This window comes from Dromiciops gliroides, chromosome 6, assembly GCF_019393635.1.
Source record: "Dromiciops gliroides isolate mDroGli1 chromosome 6, mDroGli1.pri, whole genome shotgun sequence".
NCBI classification, from domain to species: Eukaryota; Metazoa; Chordata; class Mammalia; order Microbiotheria; family Microbiotheriidae; genus Dromiciops; species Dromiciops gliroides.
The window spans coordinates 167,806,358-167,819,259 of NC_057866.1; the positions used below are offsets into that span (position 1 = coordinate 167,806,358).

At 36.4% G+C, this 12,902-nt stretch overlaps 1 protein-coding gene and 1 pseudogene across 2 annotated transcripts; both read right to left on the reverse strand.

Moving 5' to 3' along the window:
• Positions 1 to 3,505: 3,505 nt before the first annotated feature.
• TIGD4 (tigger transposable element derived 4) lies at positions 3,506 to 7,091 on the reverse strand. Of its 2 annotated transcripts, none has more exons than XM_043972549.1 (3): positions 7,059 to 7,091; positions 4,752 to 6,920; positions 3,506 to 4,385 (listed from the first exon to the last, which is right to left on the reverse strand). In XM_043972549.1, the coding sequence occupies exon 2, from the start codon at positions 6,294 to 6,296 to the stop codon at positions 4,761 to 4,763; it is 1,536 nt and encodes a 511-aa protein (XP_043828484.1). In that variant the 5' UTR covers positions 6,297 to 6,920; positions 7,059 to 7,091; the 3' UTR covers positions 3,506 to 4,385; positions 4,752 to 4,760. The 2 variants fall into 2 exon arrangements, with proteins under 2 accessions (XP_043828484.1, XP_043828483.1); XM_043972548.1 differs by having other exon boundaries at positions 3,506 to 4,388.
• A 2,631-nt stretch (positions 7,092 to 9,722) lies between these two features.
• On the reverse strand, positions 9,723 to 9,938 carry LOC122733109 (annotated as a pseudogene).
• Positions 9,939 to 12,902: the final 2,964 nt, after the last annotated feature.

A 12,902-nucleotide genomic window follows, 5' to 3' on the forward strand; every position in this document is an offset into this window, starting at 1 on the left:
CATTGGATAAACTCCCTAAGGAAGGACTTGTGAGAGGACATGGATAAAATTGGAGAGGCAAACATGAATGGGGTTCAATCTGGATCATTAGAAGGAATACCCATATGGAAGAGATCACAGAGTCATAAAAGTATTAGAGTCAAAAAATGTGATAAGTCAGAGCGATCCAAGTTTCATCAAGAAGGAATAATGCCAGACCAACCTCATTTCATTTTGCAGAAAGGGATATTAAACTCAGAGATCAGGAAAATGTCATAGATGTACTTTACCTTGATTTCAGCAAAGTATTTGACAAATTATCTGACTAACTTTACAAACAGGGTGGAGAGGTATCTAATCAATAAGGTTTTATTGTATTTTAAAAAGTAAAAACAAGTCTTGGTCATCATGACTGCTGGCCAGAATCAGCTGCAAACCAGGTAGGCTGGTCTATAGCTTGTTGAACCCCGGACCAAACAGAAACTAGATAGGTGGATTCGGATTGGGTTGAAAAGTTATTAAAGTGTCATTGCCCACTTGGGAGGTCTCCAGGAGAATGAGCCAGGGAGCTTTATTTGGTGAGGAACCATTTAATATTTTAATAATAATAATAATAATTTAGATAAAAGAATGGATGGCTTGCTTATCAACTTGTCAAATGAGTCAAACATAAGAGGGATAGTTAACACACTAGATGACAGATTCAAGATTCAAAAAGTATGGGGCAGCTAGGTGGCGCAGTGGATAGAGCACCAGTCCTGGATCCAGGAGGACCTGAGTTCAAATATGGCTTCAGACACTTGACACTTACTAGCTGTGTGACCCTGGGCAAGTCACTTAACCCAAATTGCCTCACCCAAAACAAAAACAAAAAAAAAGAAAAGAAAGGAAAAAAAGGATTCAAAAAGTATTTCAATAGGCTAGAAGAGAGGTGTCAAACTCACGGAAAACTCCCCTGTTCTATAGGAATCAGATTAAAATGTAACTGGGAAATTTGTAACAAAATAAATAAAAATACAATGCATCCTAGATAAAGTTAATTTGTGGTTTCCTAAGTTAACATGTAGAGTCAGGAATCTATTTCTATTTGAGTTTGGCATCACTGGCTTAGAACCTTGGACTGAAACTAATAAGATTACATGTAATGGGGATAACTGTTAATATATCCACACATTAAAAAACATCAGTTTTACAAACAGGATAATTGTGTGCCACCAACAGTGTATTAATTAGTGAGTCTGTCTTCCCACAGACCCTCCAACATTAACTATTGCCATTTTTTGAACTTTGCTAATAAATTAGCATGGTAAAAAATGAAACTTCAGTTGTTTTATTTTGCATTTCTCTTACTATTAGTGAGTTGGAGCATGTTTTCATATGATCATCTAGACATTTATTTGCTATATTGGTGAATTCTGCCATTTTCCCACCACCCTCACTTTCTCATAAAGAAGGCTATCTAGCAGGTCCTCCCACACTGGTGCCACAAAACTGTGATGAAATAATGAGATTTAGCAGATACTCAAAGACCCACCTGGAGATTAATCTAGACTGATTGAATCAAGTGAGAGTGATTAACTGCTGATTAGCCTACTTCAAGTTAACTGGATTGTGATCACACCTTGAGAACACCTTCAGAACCAATGGATTTGGATGATGCCAACCAATCAGCTTGAAGCAGTGTGTAAGGACCACCTCTGTTCCAGACTTATAAAAAGCTTCCACAATCAGCTTGCTGGAGAGAGTTCATGACTGAAGCAGGCTTGTGGCAGAGGACTTGAGGAAGAACCAGACCAGGCTGGAACTCTAGGCTAAATAGGCTTTTTTCTTAACTTTCTGACCTCCATGTAAATATCTGTATGCTTTAATAAATGTTTAATGCCCAAGGACTGGTGCTAAATCTTCTAATTTAAGGCAACCACAATTAAGATTTTAAACATCACAAAACAGATTAAAAACACATTGAAAAGAATTATGCAAGAAAAATTATTAAACTGGACCTGTAAAAAGAATGGCAAAAATACTGGAGTGATTTGCCCTTTCCTTCTCCAGCTCATTATATAGATGAAGAAACGGAGGCAAACAGGGGGAAGTGACTTGCCCAGAGTCACTCAGCTAGTAAGTGTTTGAGTCTGGATTTGAATTTAGGAATATGAGTCTTCCTGACTCCAGACCCAATGCTCTATCACCTAACTGCCCTACTGTGCCACCTAGCTATCCTTCATTTTACAATATTCATATATTTTTTTTAAAAAATAGACATTTTTATTTATAGTTTTGAGTTCCAATTTTTATCCCTCTTTCCCTCCCTCCCCTACTCCCTCCCTGAGGTGGTAAGCAATCAAATATAGATTCTAAATGTGCAATTATGTAAAACATAGTAGTCATTTTGTAGGAAAAAAACTTGAATGAAAGAAAAAAATGAAAGAAAGTAAAAAATCACATGGTTCAGTCTGTGTTCAATCAATATCAGTTCTTTCTTTAAAGGTGGATAGTATGTTTCATCAATAGTCCTTTGCATTGTCTTGGATCATTGTACAATATTTATATCTTATTTTAAAATTCTTACAACTAAATAAGGATGACCCTTCAGAAGTTACTAGTAAAACTTCTAAAACAGATATTGCTTTATTGTATTAGTCAGAAAATTATATGGAATAGTCTAGAATAATGTCATCAGGTGGACTACCTGCCATCATAATGTCCTTTTCAATTTCCATGAGAATATACAATCTTTGAGGACAGCGACTTTCCCCCTTCCTATCTTTGTATTCTTGGCTTAATCTTAATAAACAGCTGTGGGATGGAATACACAAATAAAAGGAATATTTTTTTGATTCACAGACTGGCTTCCACAGGGCCACAGAGAATTGACTGGCAGGCTATGTATTTCATGGGAGAAGGCAGTGTAGGACTATTTAAATATCCATTCTGATACTTAGTGTATCTTTGTTGCCATAAAGTGATGAACAGTACCAGTTCCAAATGTGAATGTGAATGTTTAAGTTCTAAAGTCATTTGTAAAAATCTTTAAGAAATATAAATTACTAATATCTTGTTTTTTCAAAATCCCTTCTTAATCCTAGTAAGTTAAGGCTGGTCTACTGAAGGTTGAAAGAATAACAAATCAATATTGCACAAAGTCATTTTATTTCCTGCAGTCAGATGTGAATGGGTAGAATAAAAGATTCTAAACATAAACTTACATTTTTTGGGGCAGAGTATCACAAATTAACTTTATGTACATTGACCAGATAGACAAGGATAAATTTTTTAAATGAAGAATGAAAAATATTTCAATACACAGTAAGTCAATAAAATTCAAACAGAATTTTTGAAGCACAGTGAGTTACATTGTTCCAATACTTCATCATGGACTTTTAAGACCATATTTTATGAATGTTTATATCCTTTAATACAATAAAAATAATCAGTGTGAATATCATTATTCCAAAGGAAATTTTAAACAAATATGTTAAGATCTGCATATAAAAGTGACCTGATAAAAAATATGGCTAACAAAATATTCAAATATTTTTTTAAAATACATTTTTCATCAAAACAAAAAAATTAATTGCTTAAATTTAAAAAGTGATTATTGACAAAATTAGAGAAATCTTTTGTAGCATGTGAGAGCTTCTCTTTTAGAAATAAAAATATCTGTGTCATATGTTTTACAAATTTAATACTGATGAAAGTTGCATTACTTAGCATAATAAATTCCATAAGAAATTTGGCATAATTTCTAATGGAGATACTACACAATCTTGCTGTATGTATATATAATATAGATAAAAAAGTAGTTTGGAAAGATCTATCTCCACTATGTTACAGATATCAAAAAGACACTGTGGAGACTCATTCCTTCATCTTGACCCCTTCTTTACAAATGACCCTTGAAATAATGAGTCATATAACATACATGCATGTGTGTATATATCAATATTGTAATGCAAAGTTGTTCTCACTTCGTATCATTTATTTTCACCAAAAATGAATTTCTGCATATAATACTTAAAATATATATTTATATATATACACATATATGTGTATGTATATATACACACACATATACGTATATATACATACATGCATCTATATCTATATCTCTATCTATCAGAAGTCCCTAGAGAAAAATCAGGCTACATGGTAAGCAAAAGAAACTGAGTCTCATTAGACTATCTGAAGAGGTAAGTAAGGCCAAGTTTTCTTCTTCATAGAAATCCTATTGCAACACACATATTACTACAAGAACTCTATACTATTCATCACTTCTACAATATACACTTGGAGCCATTTTTGTTCATGTTTCTGAAATAAGGGATTTTGAAGATAGGCGTCTGTTTACCTCCATTACTGATTCCTCAATAGAGATGAATTTAAACTGTCAGGAACTTAAAGCTGCACTTCTGAAAAGAAACAGAAAATGACATCAATTCAATCTGTAGGGAGCTGTGAGTCAAAGTTATTCTTATTTGGAGAGATGTAAGCCATATTTCCCAATTAGAGAGCCTATGGAAAATACCTCAAACCTAAATTGCTTGGTTGAAATTTAAGGTTTTTATTTACTTAGTCATCATACCTAACTGGCATTTTTAAAAATTCCTTTACCTAGGCAGCTTTGTAACTCAGACCAAGGACTTCTGCACTTAAATCACAAGTTCCCAAGACTACCTAGTTTTCATTTTTCCATAGCTAACTACACTTTCCATTTATACTCCTTAAATTTTAATATGACATTAGGAAAAGTTATTACTCCTTAGATAACTTACATTGGATAATTACTTAAATGGTAAACACTGAATAAAATTTTCAAGATCTGCTAAAGAATCATGAAGTGTGCCACTGATTTCTTGACTTCTGAGAAATTTTTTAAGAGTTTCTAAAGCAGTCACTGCCTCCTTTTTTGATGGCAAAGGTAGTTCGGTCTCTGGAGATCCATCTTCATCCTCTTCATCAGAAGCATAATAGTCAATTTCATTTGTTTTACCTTCCTTGGTCCGTGTCACTTCACCATCTGAGGCTGATTGACATGCCACCAAATCTTCATCTAGGGATGCATATTCTTCCAGAGATAAACCTTCGGGAAATTCTACTCCTGCAGCTAGAGCATGAGTAACTAAATCTAGGTCATTTTCAGTCTCCATATTTGTCTTGCCAATTTCTCCATGTTGTGATTTGAATCCTGCCTTTTCATAGCTCTTGACAATAGTCTCTGGGGTTACAGTCCTCCAACACAGATGCAACATATCAACTGCATCTAGCAGAGAGAAAGTAAAGTCTTTGCTGCTTTCAACAGTCTCTAGAAATTTCTTGACAAGACAGAATCGGTATTTGACCTTAAGGTTTTTAATAACGCCTTGTTTCATAGCTACAAATTTGGAAGATAAAGATGAAGGGAAAAAAACTAGTTGAGTGGACTTGAGAATCTTTATTTCCGCGTGTGCTGGTAAAGAATCAAGAAAAACCACAACTCGCCGTTTCTGGGCTTGGAATTTTTCATCAAGCTTTTGCATCCATAGCTCAAAGATGTCCAAGGTCAACCATGCCATTCTGTTTGCTTCATAATGTACAGGAAGTGACTTTACATTGTTAAAACAATGTGGGTTTTTATTTTTCCCAATAACAAGCAAAGGCAGCTTTTCTGAACCATCCATATTGGCCCCAACCACAAGAGTTATCCTTTCTTTGCTTTGTTTTCCAATTGAGCATGCTTCCCCCTTAAATGCAAAAGTGTTAGTAGGTAACATTCGATAGAGCAATCCAGTCTCCTTTACGTTAAATATATCCTTGGGGTGATAATCAGTTAAATAATATGCAAGCACATTTTGGGACCAGACAGTAGTAGCATCTACTGATGATGCTGTAGGTTCTACTGGCTGAGATCTGAAGACTAAACCATATCTTGATTTAAAGCGGTCTAGCCAACCATTACTGCACTTAAAATCACTGTGTCCCAGTTTCTGAGCAAAATCATTAGCTTTAAGACGCAACATTGGACCATTAACTGGTACATTTAGACACTGGGCAATTCGATACCACCTCATTAATGCTTCCTCCAGATCTGTGTAAAAAGCAGTTCTGAGTCTTTTTCTTTTGGGATCAAATCTTAAAGATTCAAAGGCTTCTAGAACCTTGTCTTTATTCTTCATAATGGAAGACAGTGAATTTTTCTTTATTCCATATTTGGCTGCAATCTCTGCTTTTTTCTTACCACTTTCTACTGCATTTATGATGTCAATCTTTTCTTCAATAGACAAACTTTTCTTTTTCCTTGTTCCAGGGAGAGGTAAAGTACCCACTGCAGCTTCTGCCATCTCATCCAGGGTTTCTGAAGAGATTTCTTTTGTTTCCTTTTATCTGCTTCCTTAAATGTTTTCCGGTGTGACACAATCTGATGCAGTCTGTCACACCACAAATGAAAAAACTTGGCAAGCATCTAAAGTGTCCAAGTAATCATATAGATAGTCCAAGGGATTAATATTTAAAAATCTAATTTGAATTTAATAAAAGAAAAATTGTAATCAGACTAGCAAACGTATGAGCAGAAAGGTCTTCTCCGGGCTAATCTATAGTTGACTTTTTAGTTCAAACTGAGCTCCACAAGTCAAACAAAAATAGAAATCTTATTATGTCAGACATGTCTGAGCCTGCTGATATATTTCTGGAGCATCAGTCCTTTAAAGACATTTTAAAACAAACAAAAAAACCCAAAACAAACAAACAAAAAAGACATTTTAATTTCTTCATAAACACTCCCCATTTCTTTTTAATTGGTCTCCTTAGGACAGTTCAGAAATAAAGGGAAAAGCATTTTGTAAAGAAAATTATTGTTATTAAAAATGTTTTAGTTAATTTTCCTTGTCTCTCCAGGGTTGGGAAAGGAGTAGAATCCCTATGATATTGCTGTGTCACGGTAGATCTTCCTCAGCCTCTCGCAACTATAAGAAAGAAAGAGCAATGTCAGAAAATAACATGTCATCCCCTATCCCAAGTAATTATGATTAAAAGAACAATTTCAGAGACTTTCTCAAAATAAAACCCAGAGAGCTTTTATAGAGAAAATGTTAACTTCTTACAAGCGTTCTCTTTGAAAGTCCTCTGGATCCTCTGCAAGTTAAGTTTTCACAGTCTATTTGAATAAGCACTTTTTATATGTAACAGAAATAAACCAGATATAATCTGTTTCCAAAACATGCCATAACAAAAATAAAAGAACTACAAATGACACTGGCGAGCTTCTTTGTGGCTATCTTTTGCATGCAGCCCTGAACTGTCTCCTACGCCTATTCTAAAAGAAGAATGGAAATAAAACTAGACAGTTGTCATCATCTCCTACTTTGGGGGTGACAGGGGTGTTTAGCCCAGTAATATCACTGAGGGAAGGAACCCCTTACCAGTATATACTGGTAGTTTAAATTACTGAAAGATGAGGTGTCTTATGCAGGGTCACACAGCTCGTATGTGTCAGAGATGGGACTTGAACCCAGGCAGATTGGACCCTCAAGCCAGCCCCCTCTCTATGGCCAAATTGCCTATCTGCTATTTTTGGAAGAAGTGACTACTCAGAGGACTCTAGTAGGAAACAATTCCTTTAAAAATCGAAAAATTACTCTAAATATACATAATAATGTAACCACTACCTTTTCCATTAATCCAACATGGTATTAAAAGTATCTATTCTAGAGGGCGGCTAGGTGGCGCAGTGGATAAAGCACCAACCCTGAATTCAGGAGTACCTGAGTTCAAATCCAGCCTTGGACACTTGACACTTACTAGCTGTGTGACCCTGGGCAAGTCACTTAACCCTCATTGCCCCGCAAAAAAAAAAAAAAGTATCTATTCTATTCGACTGGTATTTATTGGATAGCTGTTACTTGGGGGATAGGGAGAACCAAAGATGTACTTAACCCATAGCCCCTACCCTCATGGAGTTTATTATCAATAGAAGAGATTCAACAGGGACATTTGTAAATTTAAAAAAAGGTTTAACATAACAAGTGGCCAAATAAGTGCAAGGCACTGTACCAGATGCTTAAAAATACCAAGATAAAAACAAAACCGGTCTCTGACCTTGAGGTCAGTGTTTCATTAACTGTACAAACAAAGGCCTACGGGAGTTCTAACAAAAGATCATTTTCTCTACATCTGTAATCACAGAAGCATTTTTTTGTTTTGTTTTGTTTTGTTTTTAGTGAGGCAATTGGGGTTAAGTGACTTGCCCAGGATCACACAGCTAGTAAGTGTTAAGTGTCTGAGACCGGATTTGAACTCAGGTACTCCCGACTCCAGGGCCGGTGCTTTATCCACTGCGCCACCTAGCTGCCCCTACAGAAGCATTTTTAGGATGATTCTCTGAGCTGGTTCTGAGCTGGGTAGGATTTTCATAGGCAGATAGGTGAAGCAAGGATTCCAGCATAAGGCAAGGTGTGGAGGCAAGGCAATGAGACATATTCCAGGCATGGCAAGATGTCCCATGTGACTAGAACAAACATGTTTGGGAACATGGGAGAAAAGGCTGGCTAAGGAGATAAGAAGAGAAGGCTCATCTCCACCTCCTTGCTTCCTTGGCTTCTTTCACATCTCAGATAAATTCCCACCCTCTGCAAAAAGTCTTTCCTGGGTCCCCTTAATCCTTGTGCCTTCCTTTTTGGATGATCTCCAAATTATCCTGTGTATAGCTTGTTTGCATATAGCTGCTTGCATGTTGCTTTTCCCATTAGACTATGAGCTCCTTGAGAGCAGGGATTGTATGTTTGTTTTACATATAATTGGGAAAAAAAGATTTTTTTAAAAGAAAGAATATTAGATTTAGAGCTAGAGATCCTGAGTTAAAATACTGAATTTTTCACTTACCAATTGTAAGACCTTGGCTAACCTATTCCCTGGTCAGAAAAGAATCAATCTCTACTAATCAAAAAAAAGAAAAGAAAAGAAAAGAAAAGAAACAAGAGCCAGATCTCTTGAATAAAGAAAAACAACTAATAATCCTTTCCAAGAAGAAAGAGGAGTCTCCCAAATTTCCTTTTACTCCCCTGGTTAATATCCAGTTGTCAGAAATAAGTACTTCCACTTGAATCTAATTCTTCCTCCCTTGCCCTAATACGTGTACACATATCAGTTCTTATCTCCCAAATGAGAGATAGAAGGCAGCATTTTGCCCATTATTAAGGCTTAGTCATTTCTATGAGTTAATGAAAAGGGAGATAACTTTTTTGGCAAAAGGCAAATGAATGATTCCTAAATTAAGAAAGCAACCTACATTTATTTCTACAACAGTAGCCAAAAGCACCCTCATCCCAAGTAGTAAAACTCAATATATCTCCGTTCCTGAAACTAACCCATCTCTGATGCCAAACCACAAAAGTCAGCCTTCTTCCCTGGAGAAGAGTTAGGAGCCAACATTATCTAATCCATTATACCCACATTCTCTATTCTTCCATACCCAGCAACTTTCTGAAGCTTCAACTGCATCAGACATCCCCGAAGGCCCTCTAATTCTCCCCATTAAGCAACCATAATCATTTCCCCTTATTACAGTACCAATTCCCTTCTCAAGAAGCAACCAGGATTCTCCAATGTCAAAAGGAAAGCCTGAACCTTTCCATTCAGAGAACTATGCCATTCATTTGTCAGTAGCTGTTAACTCTTTGTTAGTTACTCACTCCAATATTATTAGAGGTGGAGGGGACCTTAAAGATGATCTTTTATAATCTCTTCATTGATGTGTAAACTCAGAGCAATATAGGTGAACTTTGGTATAGTGACTAGAGCACACGACTTGGATTCAGGAAGACCTGAGTTCAAATCCCACCTCAGATACTTAATGGCTGTGTGAACCTGAGCAAGTTACTTAACTGCTCTCTGTCTCAGTTTCCTCATCTATAAAATAGAGATAATCATTAAACTGATAAGAACAGAGACTACACTTGATCTTAGCCAAAAGGCTGAGAAATGATAAATGGAGATAAATACTGTACCTACCTCACAGGGTTGAGGAGCAAACAAGTTGTCATATGTAAAGCGTTTTGTAAGCCTTATATTGCTATAAATACAAACCCTATAAATGCTTGCTGTTAGAGACTGTTCATAGACAAATAGGTACTAAGAAGAATGAAGACTTAATCCCCAGTATTCCAAGTCCAAAGTCTGGTTAGCATTTGGCACCTATTGACATACACACCACCCCCAAACTATGGCAATACTTTCCATTTCACCAATTATGTAAAACATTTTTTGTATAAGAAAACTCGAATAAAAGAAAGTGAAAAGTAGCATGCCTCAGTCTGGGTTCAATCAATATTAGTTCTTTCTTTGGAGGTGGATAGTATGCTTCATCATTAGTCCTTTGGGATTGTCTTGGATCATTGTATTGCTGAGAATAGTCAAGTCATTCACACTTCTTTGTCAAACAATATTGCTGTCACTGTGCACAACATTCTCCTGGTTCTGCTTACGTCACTATACATCAGTTCATACAAGTCTTTCCAGGCCTTTCTGAAATCATCCTGCTTGTCATTTCTTATAGCACAAAATTCTCTATTATAATCATATATCACAACTTGTTTAGCTATTCCCCAATTAATAAGCATTCCTTTGATTTCCAATTCTCAGCCACCACAAAAAGGAGCTGCTATAAATATTGGCAGCACTTCCTAATATCTTTTCATAGACACTTTGTATTTCACTGAATCCCCAGAGTTAAATAACAGTTGCTTTTGTTATCCTGAAATTTGTACATATAACCAGCTTTGTTGTTGTTCAGTCATGTTTCAGTCATGTCTGACTCTTCCTGACTCCATCTGGGGTTTTCTTGGCAAAGATATTGGAGTGGTTTGCTATTTCCTTCTCCAGTGGATTAAGGCAAACAGAGGTTAAGTACCTTGCCCAGGGTCACACAGCTAGTAAGTATCTGAAGCCAGATCTGAATTCAGGAAGATGAGTCTTTCTGACTCAGGGTCTGGTACTCTATCCATTGTGCCACCTAGCTGCTGTCATATAACCAGCAGCTAATATCTAATTGGTGGGAAAGAAGAACATATGGCTGAGATGGCTTTCACTCCCAGAAGGAGCAAATAAAGACACTGACCAAATGAGAACAGTTATTCTTTTATTTATGGCAATGCTTATGATGACAACTTCTAACAAAAAGACACACATTTAAAAATACTACTTGGTAATTCTAATAAGATATTTAGAGTTTTTCCAACTTCTTTTTCCATGTATACATCTTACCTCCTATTTATTAAAAGATCTATTCTTCTGTTGCCAACATGGGGCCTTGTTTTTCCTAACTATGCTTCTTCATGACAGCATTTTGCCTTCCTTTTTTTTTTCTTCCTATGGGGGGAGGAAAGAGAATGGCAGGAAAAAGAAATAAATGCTTGAGAATTGAAAAAAATAAAACTCAATTAAAAAAAAAGAGAGTCCATGTTCTACACTTGCTCCTCTTCCAAATCTTCCAATTTTTGCCCCTAAAACTAATATAAAAAGTTCAAAATTCATTGTTGCACCACCAGTGGAAAGTCTAATCCCACAAGTCCAAATCTTGATGCTGCTTATGCACAGGGTACTATTAGGGTTGAAGGGTTGTTTCTATCTTTCTTTTCTTTTTTTTTTTTTGAGGAGGGGTAAGGAAATGAGTTCAAATCTGGCCTCAAACACTTGACACTTACTAGCTGTGTGACTCTGGGCAAGTCACTTAACCCTCATTGCCCCGCCAAAAAACAAACAAACGAAAAACATGACAAGTTGTTGTATTCTATAACTACAGTGTATGTGGTTACTTTAATTATTTGACAGCTTTCCTGCTCTAGTAAGGGGATTTTGTATTAAATGTACTATCCTTCCATGGTAAGGGAGTTGTTGATTAGAAGGGATAAAAAGTAGAAGACATCATTAGTGATTTTATACTAAAGAAAAATCTGAAGAAAACATCTAAACATGGCATTTATTGTTCTTTGTTCAGAAATCAATACTAATTAGTAGTAGGTAGTATCCAGTCTCAGAAAAGCAGGGACAGAGGACTGCATTCAACCTTACCCCATTCAAGCAGACATAAGAATACTATTCCCCAACCACTTATCCTGTCTCCTTCCAGGACACTAAATAAAAAGGCAGGTTACCTGAGCCCCAGAAATCAGGATGAGCAAACTGGGTCCAACTTCAAGAAAGGAAGGAAGAGATAATATTTCTTATAGGCTAAGTAAATGGCCAATACTGTTCCAAAGAAAAATGAACCGGGTCTTTAAAAAAAAAACAACCCACAGGTCACCAACTCCCACAAAACACTAATGCCAACAGGATGGGTAGTATATGGTATCTTTTCGTTGTTGGGCAAGCAGCTTGGACCCCACCTCCTGGCAAAAGACAAAACTACCTTTTCTAAGTAAGACCAAGACTAAAATTGGGTCCATCAGTTAGTCCAATATTTTTCTCTAAGACTGAAAGAAAATAACCGCTGCACTCATTCTCCCAAAGGGACCTGTAAATTGTAGCAGCAAGAACTTGCAGAGAATTTCACTATTTTCCATCAGCAGCTGAAAAAGCAGCTAGCAAGTCTGCTAGCATTCTAATTTCCCCTGGGAGAATAGCAATCAAGGAAGGGTTACTTCTATACAATACCTTATAAAGAACAGTGCTAGGTACCAGGATTAATTCCACAAACACCCAGAACAGCACCCTGCACAAGGGTGATTAATAAGTCTGGAAAAATAGTCACCAGCACCAGCACCCCCACCTAACAGCATTTATCACTACACTGTGGAAAGTCAATATTAGGAGTACAGTAGATGTAAGGCTATCAGCTCTAATAACTGGCTAAGTAAGTGCTCTTTCAGGTATAAAGTACTGAAGCACCACATTTCTAACAGAAAAATCTATGTCTTCAACAACTTATGTAAAATCAGCTCTTCCCATCCCCT